The following is a 17,476-nucleotide window of genomic DNA, read 5'->3' on the forward strand; positions in this document are numbered from 1 at the left end:
TTTAGGCTCACTCCCTTCAACTATGGTTGAATATGACCTCCCTTCAACTATGGTTGAATATGACCTCTTTTCCCACAATAATGATAAGTAAGACTAGACTTGCGGCCACAGGACTTACTACAAGACTATCCATGTGTCCTAGATTGAGACTTGTTAGAGTCTCTACCACAACCATTTCCATCTTGTTGGCTTCTCACAGTCAATGAATGTGATGTATGGGAAGTACTCACATTCTTTCTGTTCAACTCTTCTGTCAAGTGGCCACTCTCAACATCCTGCAATTTCATCCCATCTTAGCACATAGAGCTGTATGGAAAGTGCAACTAGAGTACCAAGCAAAAATAAAGGATGCAAAGTATCCTTGAACTCAATCTCCTATGAAGCTAAATGGCTAATGTGAAGTGAAACCCATTCAAGTGTGCAAACATAGAAGTCCCTTTCTTCATGCGAAGGTCCATTAATTTTTTTAGCCAATACATTTGATGCAGGACTTTGCTTATAAATATCTTAATCTATGTCCAAAGCACTAATATGCAATCTGATTTCCAGTTATAACATTGTACTGAACCACTTAGAGAGTGATAAAATGATTGTGGACTTGCATAGCTCATCCAAATCATCCCAATCCTCAGTTGCAATGTTTTTAGGTTTGGCACCCCCATTTTTTAGTGGTCTAACCTACAATTTTTGCACTAAAACCTGCCATATCTAGGTCTTCCAATAGTTGTAATTAGTCCTATCCAAATTCTCAATATTGAAGATATCACTATCACAAGAACCACTAGCCATAATGAGACTAACCAAGTACACAGAAGGAAAAGAAAATCTATTGTAATACCTTGCAAATCATCCCCAAAACCATTGCTAAATCAAGTGGGAGATAGGAGATACTACCAAAGTAATGAGCTGTCCACAACCTGTAAGCAAAAGAATATCAAGTCCAAGTGACTGCCCTTAAATAGAATACATAAAACTGAAATGACATGTTGTTGTAATAAATTGAAACAATATGCCAACAACCAATTGTGACCAACCAAGAAGAAGGAAAGCATGAACAACCAGTACTGAAGATTGTCTGCAGTGTATCAAAAACCATATATGCAATATGCATAAACATCATGCACAAGGTAGGTCTCAAGCGTAAATGAAGAGAACTGCCAGATGCATAACCCATTGAGAAAAAGCTCAATCCATAACCCAGAAGCATATAAATACTACTAACAACACCCTAATAGACATAAGTACCAAGTCCAAGCCAAGGGACCAAATCAGCCCACGATAGGGTAACTGCATCTAATCGATATCAAGAGAGCATGTACATATCACAATGAGTGGGACTCAATGTGATAAGCTCAAACTCAACTAGATAAACCAAATTTTCTATAGTACCTCCAAGTTCCAATGTGGCTCAATACACAAAGCTTAGTAGCTCCCACTGAAGCAAAAGTCAAACGCCAAATGAGCAAGCAAAGCTCAAAACATCATGTGAATGACATCCAGACATCCAAGATCCATAGGGCATATATCCAAAAGCATAAAATCCAATATCTATTTTTCAAGCCCATAATGGCAAGGAGGAAGCAATAGAAGCATAAAACCAAGGTGCCAAAGCATCCAATGTGGCTCAAAACGAAACCTCGAATGTCACCATAGATATGTCCAAGCCCATACATCAGTGTCAAGGATGTACATTACACGAGAAGCATATAAGCCTTCAATGCATAAAGCTTTCAAGTAAAATACTTGTTGTCCACTATATATACAACAAAGAACCTCCTTCAAACTAAGAAAAGAAAGCTCAAACCTATCCAACAAGCATCTCAAGACATGTATCAAGCATCCCCAAGTGCCAACCTAACATGCGGGCATCAATACCAAGCCCCGAGTGTGTCGAATGACAAGAGGTATATATTTTTCCCAGATAAATGACATTCAACCATGTTATTACAACATTGAAATCTTTGAGAAAACTAAGCCAAAAGTGTGCTCAAATCAGTCCAATAGCATCTCATAACATTGGCATAGCATCCCCAAGTAATCCGACATCAAATAGACATTCTGAAAAGCATAAGTGACCTCCAAACAATGAGATAAGCATTGTCTCGAATTGTATTACAGCAAACTGTCATAAACTGTGAGACAATGGCTAATCTTGGGAGCTTCAAATGATGCCTAAGCTCAATCCTAAAGTGCCGAGTACAATGCTAAGTTAAAGCCCAAGAGTGCTTAGGAGGTTAGGAATTGAAGATGAGGAGCAAGAGGCTGATCAAAGATGGAGGCCAACAAATGGCACAATTCATGTTGAGTTGCTAGTAATTTTTGTTACCATTGCTGAGTGGAATGTGGCACAAGGGGAGCTCGAATAGGTCTAGGAAAGCCCTAGAACAAGCCTCAAGTGATGAGAAGAAGTTGGGAGAAGATGGAGCTCAATGCATACCTTGAAGGCTAACCGCCCATGAATGTGAACTACTATAGGTATTCTAATGGAAGCTATGGATCAGGCTCAAGCTCTCATGGAAGATGGCTCTGATACTAGTTGAAGAGATTGAAGCCGAAGTGATTGAACCCGAAGTGAAAGCACGAGAGTAGAAGCAATAGCTATGGAGAAAGGAGCAAGAGCAAGACAGAGAGAGACACAAGACGTGGGAACTCCAACAGTGAGAATGTGTGATTGGCCTTCCCTTTATTCAAATGTCACTAAAAGAATAAAGAATGAAGTGGCAGTGATGAGCGCTTACTACTTGCAATGTACAGGTATGCAGGTATTGTCAGTGTAGTAGTACATAGGTGGCTAGGCACATACACCTTTACCCCCAACAAAGCATTGCCCCTTCCATTAATTCTTACCTAAATAATCTTGCATTGTCAATGTTTTAGTGTCTATAATTCCAACATTGACATTGGAATTTTAGTGCAATGCTAGTATGAATCCCTAAATTATTCAGAATGGACAATTTAATGTAGTGCTATAGTGGAAAAACTAAGATATAAAATAGGAAGTATGAAATATTATTCCAAGTGCTCTCTTCAATAGCCTCATATCTCCACAAATCTAAGGGTATTAGGCCTTTAATTTAAATGTAGCTTAACAAGTTGATAATCAAAAACAATTAAGAAAGTGGTGCTTTGTAGTCATGCATAATGAAAGTTTCTATATTTAAGTATTGTACATTTAAAGAGTCTCTCAAGTTCTATTGTAGATTATCATTAGTAATTTTCTTTGTTTGTTTGAATACATTTTTCCTCCATGCATAAACAATTGTATGAATGCCTCCAAAAGTATACACCTCTCTTGTTCACACACTCCATTCTTTTCAAACATTATCACAATGTTGCAATTTGCATGTTCTTACATTATCAACATGACAATCTGCATTTGTGCTTCAAATTAGTTATCAATACAAAATACATCTAGAACAAAATATCCTTCCTTACATCAGCAAAAGGAGGCTAAATGGCTTCCTTATGCCACTATCTAGCTAGCCCAAAAGTGTTATCATCAAGCTAATATGTTCAAATAGAACTCTAATTTTTTTGTTATTAGGATCCCTAGCTATGATTATTTGAACCTCAAAACTATGGCATAAGTCCTTAAGGGTTATCTAGACCCTCAATATTGTTAAGTCCTCGATATCTTAGTCATCGAAGAGTACTTTTCAAAGCATTTCTCTACTCTTGGCATTATAGTAGTCGTGGATATAATATCCCATAGTTTTACCATATATTAGGAAGAGACTTCTCTAAACCTTAATTTGACTAAACTATGTCCTATAGTAATTTTCCAAATCAAGTAAAGATCCAAAAATGTATCTTGATTTGCTAGCTAGCAATATAATTTTGTATTGCATTGTGTAGATATTGTATCATATAAAGCAAAATGAATTGCAATAGTTTTGAATGACCCAAAGTAGCATCTAGTCCTTCAAATGAAAATATGAATGGCAAAGGTTGGTAAATCATTGTACAAACAATCTACATGATTGAACTATTTGTATTCATATGGCAATGTTTGGTGTTCTTGGATTTTCAAAAAGTTCATGAAATGTTGCATTGTTCCTCTTGTCTATCAACCAACTATTGGGAATCCTAGATGTATCATTTTCAATGTGACTTTGGCAATAACCTACAAGAATAAGCATATTTTTAGAAGTTGAATATGCATGTATCCAAAAATAAGATTCCTCGAGTATACATCTAATATTTATTTTTAAGGCATTGTACATATCAATGACCTACCTTCACATCAAAATATATGACCACTTAGATTGTACATCTAGCACCTTGGTCAAGGTCCCCCAAAGAGTGGTCTACTCTTTTTAGATATTTGAAGCAATTCAATAATGATTACAATGTTGAAGATACAAATAGCAAGGAAATGGACGTGTTGCAAAAGGTACATAATAACTTAAGTTAGATGTCAATTGGTCATTATTAGATTTAATAAAAAAGTTAATGATGATGTGAACCTAGTACTATCCTAAACAATATTGATACTCGTTTTTTGTTAGTTGATCTTGTCATGTGATGTGAGGGTACATTTCAAAACCCTATTTAATGCATGTCTAGACAATATCAATTTGTTTTATGATGCAACTTGAAACTTTCATTTCTATAAGGGCTACATTGAAAACCCCACTTCTCTATTATGACATATGATCACATTTAGCCTTTCATATCCTATTTAATACAATTTATGCATATACTATGCAACATATGATTTGCATTATTATATTCAACATCATGCAATTTTAATTTATATGATACCAACCTTTTCTATGGATACCCCCTTTAGCTATGCATACTTAATACATGCCTTTTCTATGGATACCAGTGTTAGCCTTTAGCCATGTATATGATTCCAACATTTTCTATAGAATAGTCTTGGGCAAAAGTTAATTGTATATTCAACGAAAGAGTTTGTGGAATGATCATGTTACATGTAACCATCAACAAGTCTTTCAACACATATAGCAACAAACTTTGGAATGTAATCTATGTGATAAAGTTGGTTAGAGCCTCAACTTGGACTTTACCAAGTTGAAGGTAAAATTAGAGTGAAGCCCTAAACTTCCCAATCCATGTTGAGTCATGGACTAACCACCCAAAGTTGAAGGTAAAGCTAGAGCAAACCCCTAGACGTACCAATCCATGTCAAGTCCTAGACTCACCATTCAAATTTGCAATTACGTGTAGCACTCTTAAAATCATCAAGATTCACATAGAAGTGGAGTAAATGACTAGATCACAACCATTCACCTACTAAAATCTCAACCTATCCTAGTTTCTTTTCATTCGGTATCATAGCCTTAAAAATGTAATTTAAGACCTAGATTCATCAATTTGCTTTATGGCATGGCAAAGCTTATGTCCTCCATGGAAGATTATCTAGAATTGAATTCAAAATAGCATTATAGTGCTATTCTAAGACTTAACTATTCATGTTTAGGTCTAAGGCTTAGTCATATAATCAAAACAAATAGCAATCGAAATATATGCTTAAATCTTGTTTAGACTAAGTTCTAGTATCAAACATCCCTAATACACACTTCTAAAATGATATATCCACATCATGATTAGTCCTCTTCAATCCATGTCTAGTGTCAAATAAGATCATGGCAACCCAATAAGGACGATTAGGTGATGCAATTTTAATTGTCTTCGGCAATTCTTTTAAACTAGTACAACAAACTCAAATCTTTCATCTTGATCACGATGCAAATTTTACATACTATGCTATGTATAATTAGTAGAGGATCAAAGGATGGACTTTGGATGTTAATGCTCGAACAAATTATGATTTGGTTAGCAACAATTAAGTGAATGACTATTTTTAAGTACTAGCATTGCCAAAAAGCACAAAAGCGTAAAAATTTATAATATATTCACTTAAGGCATGTTAAATTTCCACTCTTAAGTCTTAAATGTAACGATAAGCTAAGTTCAAGGCACTTGTTAATCATAAAATAATGATATTTAGTTTAAGTCCTAAACTCATGACTTAACTTTCATTTAATCTCAATTTGAATCCACACATGGAAAATCTCATTCCTTGACTCCAAGATGGCTCGATCTTGTTACTAAATTGTAATCCATGCTAGAGCTAAGTAATAAAGTAATGAATCCATTGGTCCTAGATTGAATTCTGGATCTTTTCAAAGTGTATCTCTACACTCGCAAGCATTCATGTTTCGCCTTCTTAAATTGAAGCATGGACATCCATACTTAGTGATAGATTGAATCTGAGCTTATTGGTCTTAAGACACGAAATTGACCTCCATAGGTTGGATCCTACCTTCAATAGACCTAGACTATATCCACGAGGGATTCACTAGTAGTAATAAGGAGATATCAGCTGCATGCAAGAAATATATGAAAATACCCCTTATCTACCCCCTATTTATGGGACCTTACCTTATAAAATATACCTTCCTTCCCTTAAAATAACCCCCCTCCCTTACACTCACGTGGTACCATACGGTAAACCCTAGTGGACCCCCCGAGACTATATCATGTCCATCATCCATAAGAGTATTCTAGATTAGGTCCCATTTATTCCTGTTGAGTTCAAAACTAGAGATGGCTTTCATATGTTGGTTAAGTAGCCTACGAAGCTCTAGGCCTACTCATTTATCCATTCTTAAGTCTAGGAGTTCCAAAATCAACTATCCATGCACATCAAGAGCTTAGTATCACATTGAACCATTAATGGTTGAGGATACTGTCAAGTCTTATATTTACAACCATACAATGTTTACTCTAATCTAGATCTAGTTTCTAGTTAGTGTTAGCTATCCACCTTCGACTCTAGGTTTTGGTCGTACACTCATTTCATAGTGGTTTAGTTGATTAAGGACTAAGTCTTGAAATTAGCCATCCAAGCTCAATGATAAAAGTCCTAGACTCTTGAGTGATAATGTACAATCAACCTATAGCTAAGGTAATCAAGAGCACTTCAAGATCATCCAAGGTCTACCAATGGGGAACAATCCAAGTGAATACCATTCAATAACCTCTCTCCATGCACAATTTGAAGTATGCAAGCAAGGTGATCATAATGCATACGAATGTTGAAACAAAAAATTCTAATAAAGATTCAACCATCTTGCTACCAAGCTTGGACTTCATCACTATGTACCCCTTATTTATTGAAGCAACATTTTTAATCCTTGCATCAATCTCTCTTTGAATACCACTTCAAATTGCTTAAAACAAAGTCCAAAGTTATCAAGCTCAAAAATAAAGTAAACCTTTTACAACAAGGACTCAAATAAGACATGAGTTGAGACCTCGCCTTGAACTTTATTTCAGACAAGATTTAGAGCATTTCCAAGCTTGAATCTAAATCGTCACAACTCATCAGTATTCTTGATCATGCTCTGCAAGCTACTTTTACACATCTTATAAGAGCTTGTCAAGGTGATTTGGCTACTTTTCATTGACATTACATCTTAGTTCCATCCACACTTAAACCAAAACTAAGCGTTAGACTCTAACTAAGGACTTAATAAGCCACAAGCAAACCACTTAAGACATAGATTGGATCTTAGTTGACTGTCAAAAATTTCTAAGCTCTAGCAACTCTTTAAACTCACTCAAATATATTCTCAATCAAGCATGAATATAACACCATATCAAGCATGGCCTTGGCACAAAGACCAAGTGTCAACTCTATGCAAGCTCCTTCTATGTGTCCTAGAGGACCTTCCTTCAAAGCCATTTGTAAGGTGAAGGCAATGAGTTAAAATGATTGGACACATTGCCCATTTGAATGTATTACTCTTTTAACTTCCTATATATTTCCTAGAGTAACCATGACAATTGAGATCTTCAACAACATAATTACTAACACTTGATAATTTTCCTTCCAAATATTTCTAATGCTTGGCCATTCAAATTGAACATTTATTGATGCAAGAGAATGGTAGAATTCCTAAATATGATTCTCTTTTGAAGTACAACTTAGAAACAATATTCACAATATGTGAATCAAATTTCTACCCTACACAAGTTTAACTTGCAATGCTACCTATGTAGATATGTGCTTGATATACGAGTGCACTACAATTGAGAGTTACAAATTGTGGCTCTCATAGCAAAGTCAGTCTCTTCTTTCAATCAATATTAGGTGTGGATATGCCTTTTTCTCTTGCTCTTCCTAAAAGCTTTCCGTTATGCAAAAACTATGGTCAATATGGCTTTGCTAGTTGAACATTGGCACAACCACGTCTTAGTTTTATTCACACTGAAATCCAAAATCCAAGCTTTTCACTCTAGCAAGGACATAGCATGAGCAAAAGACGAGCACAAACTTGATCCAGGACAAGAGTTGAGAATGTCCAAGCTTGAGCGAGTCCTAAACCTCATCCAAGTGGACCTTCCCATCAAAGTCATTTGTACAAGGAAAATAACAAGTTGGGTGGACAAACTGGGCAACCTAAATCTACTCTAATTTCCCACCTATTTCCTAGAGTAGCAAGAACATTTGAGGTCTTCCACTACTATACATGCAACACTTAGCTTGACAATTCTTTCACAAAAATCTTTCAATACAAGGCCATGCAATCTAACCTGCAATTGATGCAACAGTGCAGAAACTTGAAAGATTGTTCTTTCATTTCAAGTATCATCTCATTCGAAAAGATAAATCAAAGATTTACCCTAAATTTAATTTGCAACACTACCTGTACGATACTGTCTATTGCGTGTGCAATACTTGTCAATTGTGTGTGCATACCAGTATTAAGAGGGTTAGAGTCTATGACTGGTGGGTAGGGCTAAGCAAGGGTATGGGAAACCCATTTCAACGTTTCATTCTCGATAGTATCAGGTGTGATGCATTATCTCTTACCCCCCTGCCACTGCCTTTTTTCTATGTTAAGCAAGTAAAATAAAAGGCCCTAATTACTCAAATCATCATGAGTTTACACCTACTTTTAACTCCCAAAAAGAAAAAAAAAAATATTTAGAAGAATGATATATTCTATCGATGGTGAGAAAATTGTCCAAAAATCTCCTGTAAAAGGACATGCCTTGGGCATTCTGACTTTACCTCATCGTTATTGTCATCTGCAGCCGTGCTGCTCTCATTGCCAGCCCTCTTGCCTCAAATCTCCCATAAAATGGCATGTCTTACCATTGCCATCATCCTCTCTCTGCGTTTGCAGCCTGCTCTTGCAAGTGCCAGCCACCACATCATCCTCTTTTTGAGCCAAGAGTGGAACTGCTGCTGTTGGGACTGCAGCTGCAGCCTGTCGTTGCCAGCACATTCCAGGCCAGAGCATGCTGCTGTCTAAAGGCTCAAGTTTGCTGCATTTTGCATGCATCAACTTTGCTCCCAAAGACTGCCACATCATCAACACTGCTGTGATTTGTTGTTTCTGCATCACTGTGTCAGCATGACTGCTCCCAGAAGCTCACATCTCATGAAAACTGCTTTGTTCTGTTGTTTCTGCATCAGTACACAACAGGGCAGCATCCTACATCTGTCTTGCATATAATACACACTTGGGGAGTTGTTTCTCGGCTGTCTCCAACACCTCTCTCAGCTCACATCTGCTCGTTCCTCCAGGCACAGAGGCTTGAGGCCCCTTTAACCATTCTCATTTCTATACACCCCATCTTCATTGAGCATTCATTAGATTGTGTTTTTTGTGTCATACGGTTTGCCTCTCTGTTTGCCCTAGCATTTCCTTTTACTCCCCTTCCCCCCTTTCAGGGTCCTCAGTTTCTGCATGTTCTATAAAGTTGCTCACATAGTGATGAAGCACTAATGTCGGTCCACTGAAATTGTGAGGCTACCTTCGTATTGTAGTGCAGGCTAACAGTTAAAAAGCAATCCCATGGCAACTGACATATAATCAGCATACATTGTGAACTTTGTTTAAGGTGCAATCCCAAAGAAACAGAATCTGTTATACCAAGAAACATATTGAGGATGACACATAACATTCCATGCTCACAGAATTTCTTTGACTCAATGTAATATGGTGTCGAACTTAACAAATTCAAAATATTACAAAGAAATGTTTGTTTGAAGTAAGCTAAAGCCTTCGATCAACAAGATTATACATAATTAGAGAGAGAAAATAACAGCATTCTACTCGCACATTCCTACAAAACTATTCTTATTGGGCTTTTTGTTCTGTTCAGAGGTATCTAAGAAGAGCCAATTAGGTTTTTCCCTTTGCTGAGAGCAGTGCATCAACTCTTTCAGCTAAAACTCCTTAATACCTCCAATTTGGCTTGAGAATCTTTAAAATTACATTATATGATTTGACAGGGTTTTAAGCCACCCCTTAACGACAGGTGTGTCATAATGGTAACTTCTCATAGCTTGGCCAACCAAAAGATGACAATGACGACTTATCAAGCTTGGCAAAGATGGCCAGTACAATCATTACGCTTGCATGCATACATATCGCACGAGCAGCTGATAGCGCTTCACTACTGCTTGAGCCTTGAAGAATGTTCCCAGTGGTTCCAGGCATACTCCACATGACTTGTGTAAGACCATGAAGGCACATTCCAGATGAAGTAATACAGTAGGTACAGGTACGATGCCATCATGGGCATCTCAGTACCAGTGCCAAGATGTTTGAAATCTGTACCTAGTAAGGGGGTCGCCTACTCCTCCCATCTTGACTAGCACTTCGAGCACTATCTAATTGGCCATTCCCATCGTCTTTGTCAGCAAGAATCCTACTCATCTCACTGTGCAAATGATTTGAAGGAAGCCTTCTAAGTCTGCTTTCTGGATTATTATTATCAGTGCTTCCGTCCATGCCTTGAGAAGATCCTGTTTGACTAGAAATAGAAAATGATGTTCTGCCCTCTCTCTTGCTGTGTGTCTTGTGAAACGTTTTTTCAGAGCTATCTGATCCTTCCCCTGTGTATCAATGAAACTTGATCACACCCTGAACCTAACAATGCCAAAGTAAAATTCATTACTCACCAGCCGTGTCGTTGTGCACCTCTCCATTGCGAGCTGTGAAAAAAGGAGTAAGAAAATTTTTGTCGATTGCAGTGAAGGAAGCAGTGCTGCCAATCAAAAACCAAGAAGTCTGCAATCAGAATCAGCAACTAATAACAGGTTGCAACATTTTTATCTTGAGCTTACATATATGCAGTGGAAATATTACCACCTTCGCTGAAACTCGCGGAACCTGTTTTTGAGGTTTTGTGTTGGACTTGAGTCGTTTTCTCCAATAAAACTTGGCGCCAGATATTCATTTTCTTCATCCGTACTCTTTTTCCATTGCATACCCACCCCAAAAACAATGCCACAGAGTCCGAAAGACAAGGAAAAAAAGAAACTGATAAGCATTACAAGGCCTATGTTTTGACCAATGGACACTCTGAACATTGCAGAATTTATCAGACCAAGAACATTGCGACAAAATAGACATTGCTTGTGTCCTATGCCTGACAAATCAGCATCCTTGAATTTATCAGAATAAATTTGAGGCAAGACCACCACCAGTTTTCAAATAGCGTGTAAGTGTGTAGCTCTCGTGGGGTTCGGTACAGAAACAAGAACAGGATAGTTTGAATGATTTGTGGTGCAGAACAACAATTTGAAGGTCTGAAGTAGCAGAAGAATGCCTATACAAGTGGCTCATCATATAATTTTGGCATTGCAAATGGTCTTTCCACAGAGTACTTTTTGTAGTAGTTGAAACTTGAAAGTTCCCATTGAGATGTCAGCCCCACTTTGTTCCCCTCACATCCATAATGTCACTACCAGAAACTGCCTTTTTCTTGCATGGCCACACTAGTTTCTATGGTGTCATACTTTATGACCTGCCTAGATTAGTATAGACTTCACTTCTATGTATAGACTGTAGGTCTATATAAAAAAGCATCGGGCCACTTTCTCCCCTATGTAAATTAGTTTACAATTCAATTCTAGTTATAGACTGTGGTCTACAGTCATTTTATCCGACAATTCACTATGCTACAGTGCGTTCTATCCATCTGTTATTGTAGAGCCTACTACTGCTAGCATGCACTCTCAGTTTTTACTGACATATCAGAGCAGTGTGTGTTGTCCTTCGCTGGCATTATTTATCATTTTTTCCGTTGAGATGTCAGCTGTATTTTGTCAATCTCCTCATACATACACTGTATCTTGCACATTTCTCAAGTGGCCACCTTGGTTTCTAGAGTACATTCACTTCTAAATAAACAGGTGTGTGGTCGTAATATCAAAATTTCTACTAGATGGCATACACATGCAAGGAACGATGACACATCATAACACGAGTTTGACTAATGCAGAGGAGAGAAGCAATGAGCCAGGTGCTTGAATCTATAGATAGTACAGTTCATAAGATGTAGCTCAAGAAACTCATAGTCTGAGGAGAGATTAATTTAGAAACCGGAGTGAAAAAACAAGATATATTCTAGAGTGTGACCCCATATTACGAGGCTGTAGAGTCATTCGAATAAAATGTCTAAACATCACAGCATACAAATTTCGAGAGTGCTAAATTGAATGGAGACACTGATGATACCTCTATGTTTCCAATTGGGCTGTTCTCTCCTGTTACTTCTAGAGCTTCCAACATAGTAGATGTAGACCCTCCAATCAAGAGGACCTGGCAGGAAAGCCAATAATATACTCACTACAGTAAACCATAATGTTATAAATGGTAATTGATGGACTAGATGAGAGAGTGAGCACACCGTAAGTACAACAATGGCTGTTGTAGCTGTAAAAATGGTTCGGCCATGAGCCTCAGGTAGATCGTGTGTAGATTGCAAGGCCAATGCAAAAGCCATGGCTCCTCGTAAACCTTATCAATAAAACATCAGTCTGGAGTTGCAAAGAAAGCTCTTACTGATGAATCTAGGGTTGTATGTCTGAACTCACCACTGAACCAAAGTGCTTTTTGATGTTTCACAGGTATTTGCCTGGACATTGGTCTTATCAGATTAACCAGGTATGCACATGGGAAGACATTGGCTGCCCTGCAGCATCCAGAAAAACTAGAGTTTAGGAAACTGCTCCAGATATTATCAGTTTGTGATCATATTACTAGCACTCCAAATAAGAAACAACATTATAGAGAGCAACTTAGGCCTAAAAGTCTGGATATTTACCCTTTAAAACACCTTAGAACATTATCAACACTGACATAACAAAAACTTGTTTTGTAGTTAATGGTTCATCTAATTTAACATTAAAAAGACTAAGTCAATATCACAACATGCATGGTGTCTTAGCATGCTTTGGATGTTTCCCAATTACAGTGAATTTCAAGAAAAGACCCCACAAATATGTTTTCCATTGTTCTTTAAAATTTTAGAATCTTTCTGAACAGAAAACATGTATGTCCATTTGATGTTACCTTGCGACACCTATGAACAACTTTTATGGAGAAAAATCATCCCTCTGTCAAGGACATCAAAATTGAACTATAACTGCAGAGCACTAGCCAAGAATTAAAAAACAAAATCAAAATTGCCGTAAGGATACAATAGAGAAGAAAATAAAGCCAACGTGTGACCAGCTTTGTTCCTCTATAGCAATGTCTAAACCCATGTATATGAATCTGTAAAACCACAAATAATCTAGAGAGTTAAGAGAAGGTTTGAAATCTTGGTGCAATTTTTTAATGAAACAAAAAAAGATAATTTCAGGAACATACACAAAAGTTTCAGCCAAGGAAGAAATCAGCTCAAAAAATGATGCTGTGAATGCTTGTGCATTGGCAGAAAGATTTGGAAACATATAATGCTTCATAACCTGCACAAAAGCAAGAGACTATAAGCAACCAGCCAATCAAACTCTCTTGATGAACAATACGTTTTAAAGGAGCTGTCCAAAGAAGGAAGTGGTGTTCTTACAACACCACAGAATAATATGGCAACTATTCCAGAAAGGCCAACACTCTCGGCCAGCATATACCTAATCAACACAACTAAATCCTGTTAGTAAAACGCACTGACACTATCTTTGATTCTTAAAGCACAACAAGAAAGCCGAAAGTCCAACACACTAACAACCAGAAGTAATAAGTATGATGAGTTCTGAACCATCTCAATAATAAAGCCTCTTCTCACATACATCCACGTACATTGAAAGAGGGAAGAGAAGAAAGGCTTTTTTGTGATTACATGGGAATGCACAGATTTGTTTCATGAACTATTACGATTTTTAAAAAGGCAGAAATACAAGACTGTCACATTTAACATATATCAATAATCAGAGTATGATGTACAAAAAGTGCATAGTTCTCCTTTCAGAAAGAAGAAACCCTACAAAATACTCTAGAAACTCTTATTGTACGTGTTAAATCTACATTGAGGTTTGCATTTCGATGATGCAAATCATGACATTGCCTGACATGCCAAAAAGTATCACATGTAGCCAGGAATGCTTCTTTAAGACGTGTGCAACAGAATTCCTATCTTCAATTCTCCTTCCACTCTCTTAAAATATCTATTGGGGACCACACACCAAGAGAGACCCTTCACCACATAGGCATTTAATAACTCAGCAAGTCTATAAATTCAAACATTTACACTCTACATGCCCAAAATGGATTTCAACAAAAATCAATGAGTCAGTGGACCTTCAACTGTACTCACGAGAAATAGGGAAATAGTACGACCAGGCAGCATTCAAGGTTCTGAAGACTGCAAGGACAGAGCATAAACCATGAGACTTAAATAGACGTGCAAATGTGCATTAATGTGGATCATATGATTGTTCAGCACTACATATAATAACTTGCACAAGTAAAGAGTCAGAAGCATCTTGTTATACTTACTTGTTGACGGCCAAACCTGCATACTTGAAAAGGTGGGTTAAGTTAAGGGCAACATTTTATAGTTGAAAGAGTATAGCACTCATCTGAAAAGAAGGAACAGCTTCTTGATCTTTTGAAAAGAAATACAGAACAAACAATCACACTTTACATAGCCTTAGTGACAAAAGATCTGCAACAAAGATGGTTTGAATATTTGAAGAGCACACTTAACCACCTCATAGGTACAAACTGCACCCATCAAAAACAAGAAATGATTGATTTCATAGCAATCAAACTGTTTGTCACAGCATTGAAAAACAGAAAAGAAAAAAGGTTAGTATGTGGACTGATGTTGCATTTCTCCACACATGGGGCACCCTGAACATGATAGAAAAAAGTGCAAAACACTCTTATCGTTTTGAAACCTCCCAAGGGCTTTGTTATTAATGGAGTCCAGCAATCTCTGAAGCAAGCTTGGATAGAGGTGGCATTTGTGCCACAACTTACAAGATGTTCAACACGGAGTGGGCTATATATATAAAAAGGCGCTCATAGAACTCTCTTTCCAATTGATAATCCAAAAAAAGTGGAGGGATGCCCACTAGCACCAACACTTTTTATCTAGCCCCATGGTCTTAGCATGCCTGCATGTAGCCATCTAAATATATCATGCAGAGTCACCCAAGCTAATGCTCCACAAATCACTGTTATCAGTGCCTATTTAGAGTATCTGAAGGGGCCTCCTCCAAATCTCCTGGGCTGCAAGTCAATCCCATAGGCAATGTCTCTGAATCTCCTCTACTGCCCAACATCTGGAACATCGAATAGGCATCCTACTGAACCAAGCAAATCCCCACAACTAGGCTTCCATAAGCCAGTAACCACAAAACGAATGATATCTTCTAGGGTCAGAAACTTTCCTCCACTATCCTCAACAAATCCCTGAGAAAAGGGTTAGTGGTGCCCAGACTGTACCAATGCAATGCTGCTGCTGGAGAGGCCTTGACCCTGCTTTTATGTTGGACAAGACTTCTTGAATGCCACTAAAAGGTAAAGGAAAACAACAATTGATTTCACAAACATGATTAAGCTAAGCTCTCATAAGTTGGAACTACAATCGTGTCCATATTGCCATCGGTCAAACATAGAGGATGAATACTGTGCGGTTCTTGAGTGCCCAACCAAATTTCCAATATTGATTCAAATCTTCAACCTAATGTTGTGGGCGATGTTGCTACTGCCATTAATGAATGGAGTTAGAATATCCACCATCTTATTTGGTACTCATTAGAAAGACACTCAGTATTGTCCTGCAGAAGCAGGAAGCCAGTACTTTGCAGTTCATCTACTCAACATTCACCCAGTTGACTACTTGGCATCTTTCCCTCTGGAAAGCATAACCTGCTCAATAGCATGAGATGTCAATCTCTTTGGTTGCCTCGCACTCCAGTTTATGAAGAAAAACATTATGAAACTACTTGTATGTAGACTGTTTCACCCCGTGCTCCCATGTTTCTAGAGTGGGACATAGAATAACTACTTGGTTAAGTTTTAAAATCTAAGAATTCCTATGTTTCACCCCCTAGTGAGCCTGTACTCAAGTGGTGTGTAGTAAAAATGCTTTCTGAGAAAATAAAGCAGAAGTCGACTCCAGCAGTCTCGAACAAAACAATCCAAATAACTCAACATCAAAATAAACACTTTTTTCATGAAACCGGGTCAAAGGATATCAAAGCACAAATAAGTGCCACCCCAACACCTGCAAAGAAAACAATCAAGAAGATATGTCAAACACAAAAACATATCCAGTTGTTAACATGCCATATTTGCAGTGGAAAAGCATACTGCAATTAGGCTTAACACCCAAGTATCATCCTTGCAAGTTGCTACACTAAATTGGGCTAGATAGACGATCACCAAAAGACCTTTTAAATCTAGAGACTTTGCACCTTTCTGAATGCACTAAAATGGCACACAGTTACCAATCACTAAAACGACAAAAATCTGAAATGGCTATTTTCTTCGATCAATAAATTTTAAGTTTTCATTGTCTAGAGAAGTGGGTTCATCTGGTGAGAGCAACTTGTGTTGGAAAGGAATTATGAAAAAATATAGATATCCTAGTGTAAAAATTATATGGCATATAGCAAACAGAATCTAGGCAAGGAATAGATAGTTCACGGCAAATTAGAGAAGAACATAAATTTATTTAATTCCAAACAAATAGATAAATGATGGCTATGTCCATCCATGTGCTTCTATTGTGAAGCTTAGATGGCAATCTAGATAGAACTCTAATGGTGTGAAAGATAGATACTCATGGTTTTGAAGGGGTCTCCCTTTTATAGCCCGGTCAAGTTGTGGTTCTCCTCCTGCAATTGGACCTGCTCTTGTTCTTCCTAATACCCACCTACCTCAGTGGCCCACCATTGGACATTGGGCATATGGACAACCCCCTCCAATTGCACCTTGCAAGACACCTAAAGGTTTGGGTGATTGTTTCTCACACCTACTCCATTAGACTTCACACAAGCTCTTCTAGCCACTCTTCCAAGGATGATTGATGCAGCCCCATTTAGATCCATCTCTCCCACTCGTCACAAGTTTCTTTAACAAAGGCCTATTGATGGATGTGCACAATGATGGTCACACCCTTAGAATAACACCTTTTAGGTCCCTTCAGGAAACCTAGACTAGTATATCCTTAGGCTAGTCCAGTATTC

The 17,476-nt window shown here is 37.7% G+C and overlaps 1 protein-coding gene across 4 annotated transcripts in view; it reads right to left on the reverse strand.

The window, feature by feature from the left end:
• Nucleotides 1-9,980: 9,980 nt before the first annotated feature.
• LOC148011736 (sodium/hydrogen exchanger 6-like) overlaps nt 9,981-17,476 on the reverse strand; it is a 41,758-nt gene continuing 34,262 nt past the window's right edge. For 3 of the 4 annotated variants that reach the window (XM_087669853.1, XM_087669852.1, XM_087669855.1), the window contains 13 exons: nt 16,484-16,512; nt 14,775-14,806; nt 14,593-14,640; nt 13,849-13,909; nt 13,650-13,747; nt 13,478-13,553; nt 13,350-13,369; nt 12,872-12,969; nt 12,685-12,794; nt 12,513-12,596; nt 11,139-11,245; nt 10,952-11,037; nt 9,981-10,885 (listed from right to left, as the gene is read on the reverse strand). In XM_087669853.1, coding sequence (XP_087525979.1) covers nt 10,608-10,885; nt 10,952-11,037; nt 11,139-11,245; nt 12,513-12,596; nt 12,685-12,794; nt 12,872-12,969; nt 13,350-13,369; nt 13,478-13,553; nt 13,650-13,747; nt 13,849-13,909; nt 14,593-14,640; nt 14,775-14,806; nt 16,484-16,512 — 1,127 coding nt within the window. In that variant the 3' untranslated portion in view covers nt 9,981-10,607. The remainder of the gene's footprint in view (nt 10,886-10,951; nt 11,038-11,138; nt 11,246-12,512; nt 12,597-12,684; nt 12,795-12,871; nt 12,970-13,349; nt 13,370-13,477; nt 13,554-13,649; nt 13,748-13,848; nt 13,910-14,592; nt 14,641-14,774; nt 14,807-16,483; nt 16,513-17,476) is intronic. The other variant, XM_087669854.1, reaches the window with a different exon arrangement.

This window comes from Lygodium microphyllum, chromosome 28, assembly GCF_053477565.2.
Source record: "Lygodium microphyllum isolate KBCC chromosome 28, Lygodium_microphyllum_v1.1.10, whole genome shotgun sequence".
NCBI classification, from domain to species: Eukaryota; Viridiplantae; Streptophyta; class Polypodiopsida; order Schizaeales; family Lygodiaceae; genus Lygodium; species Lygodium microphyllum.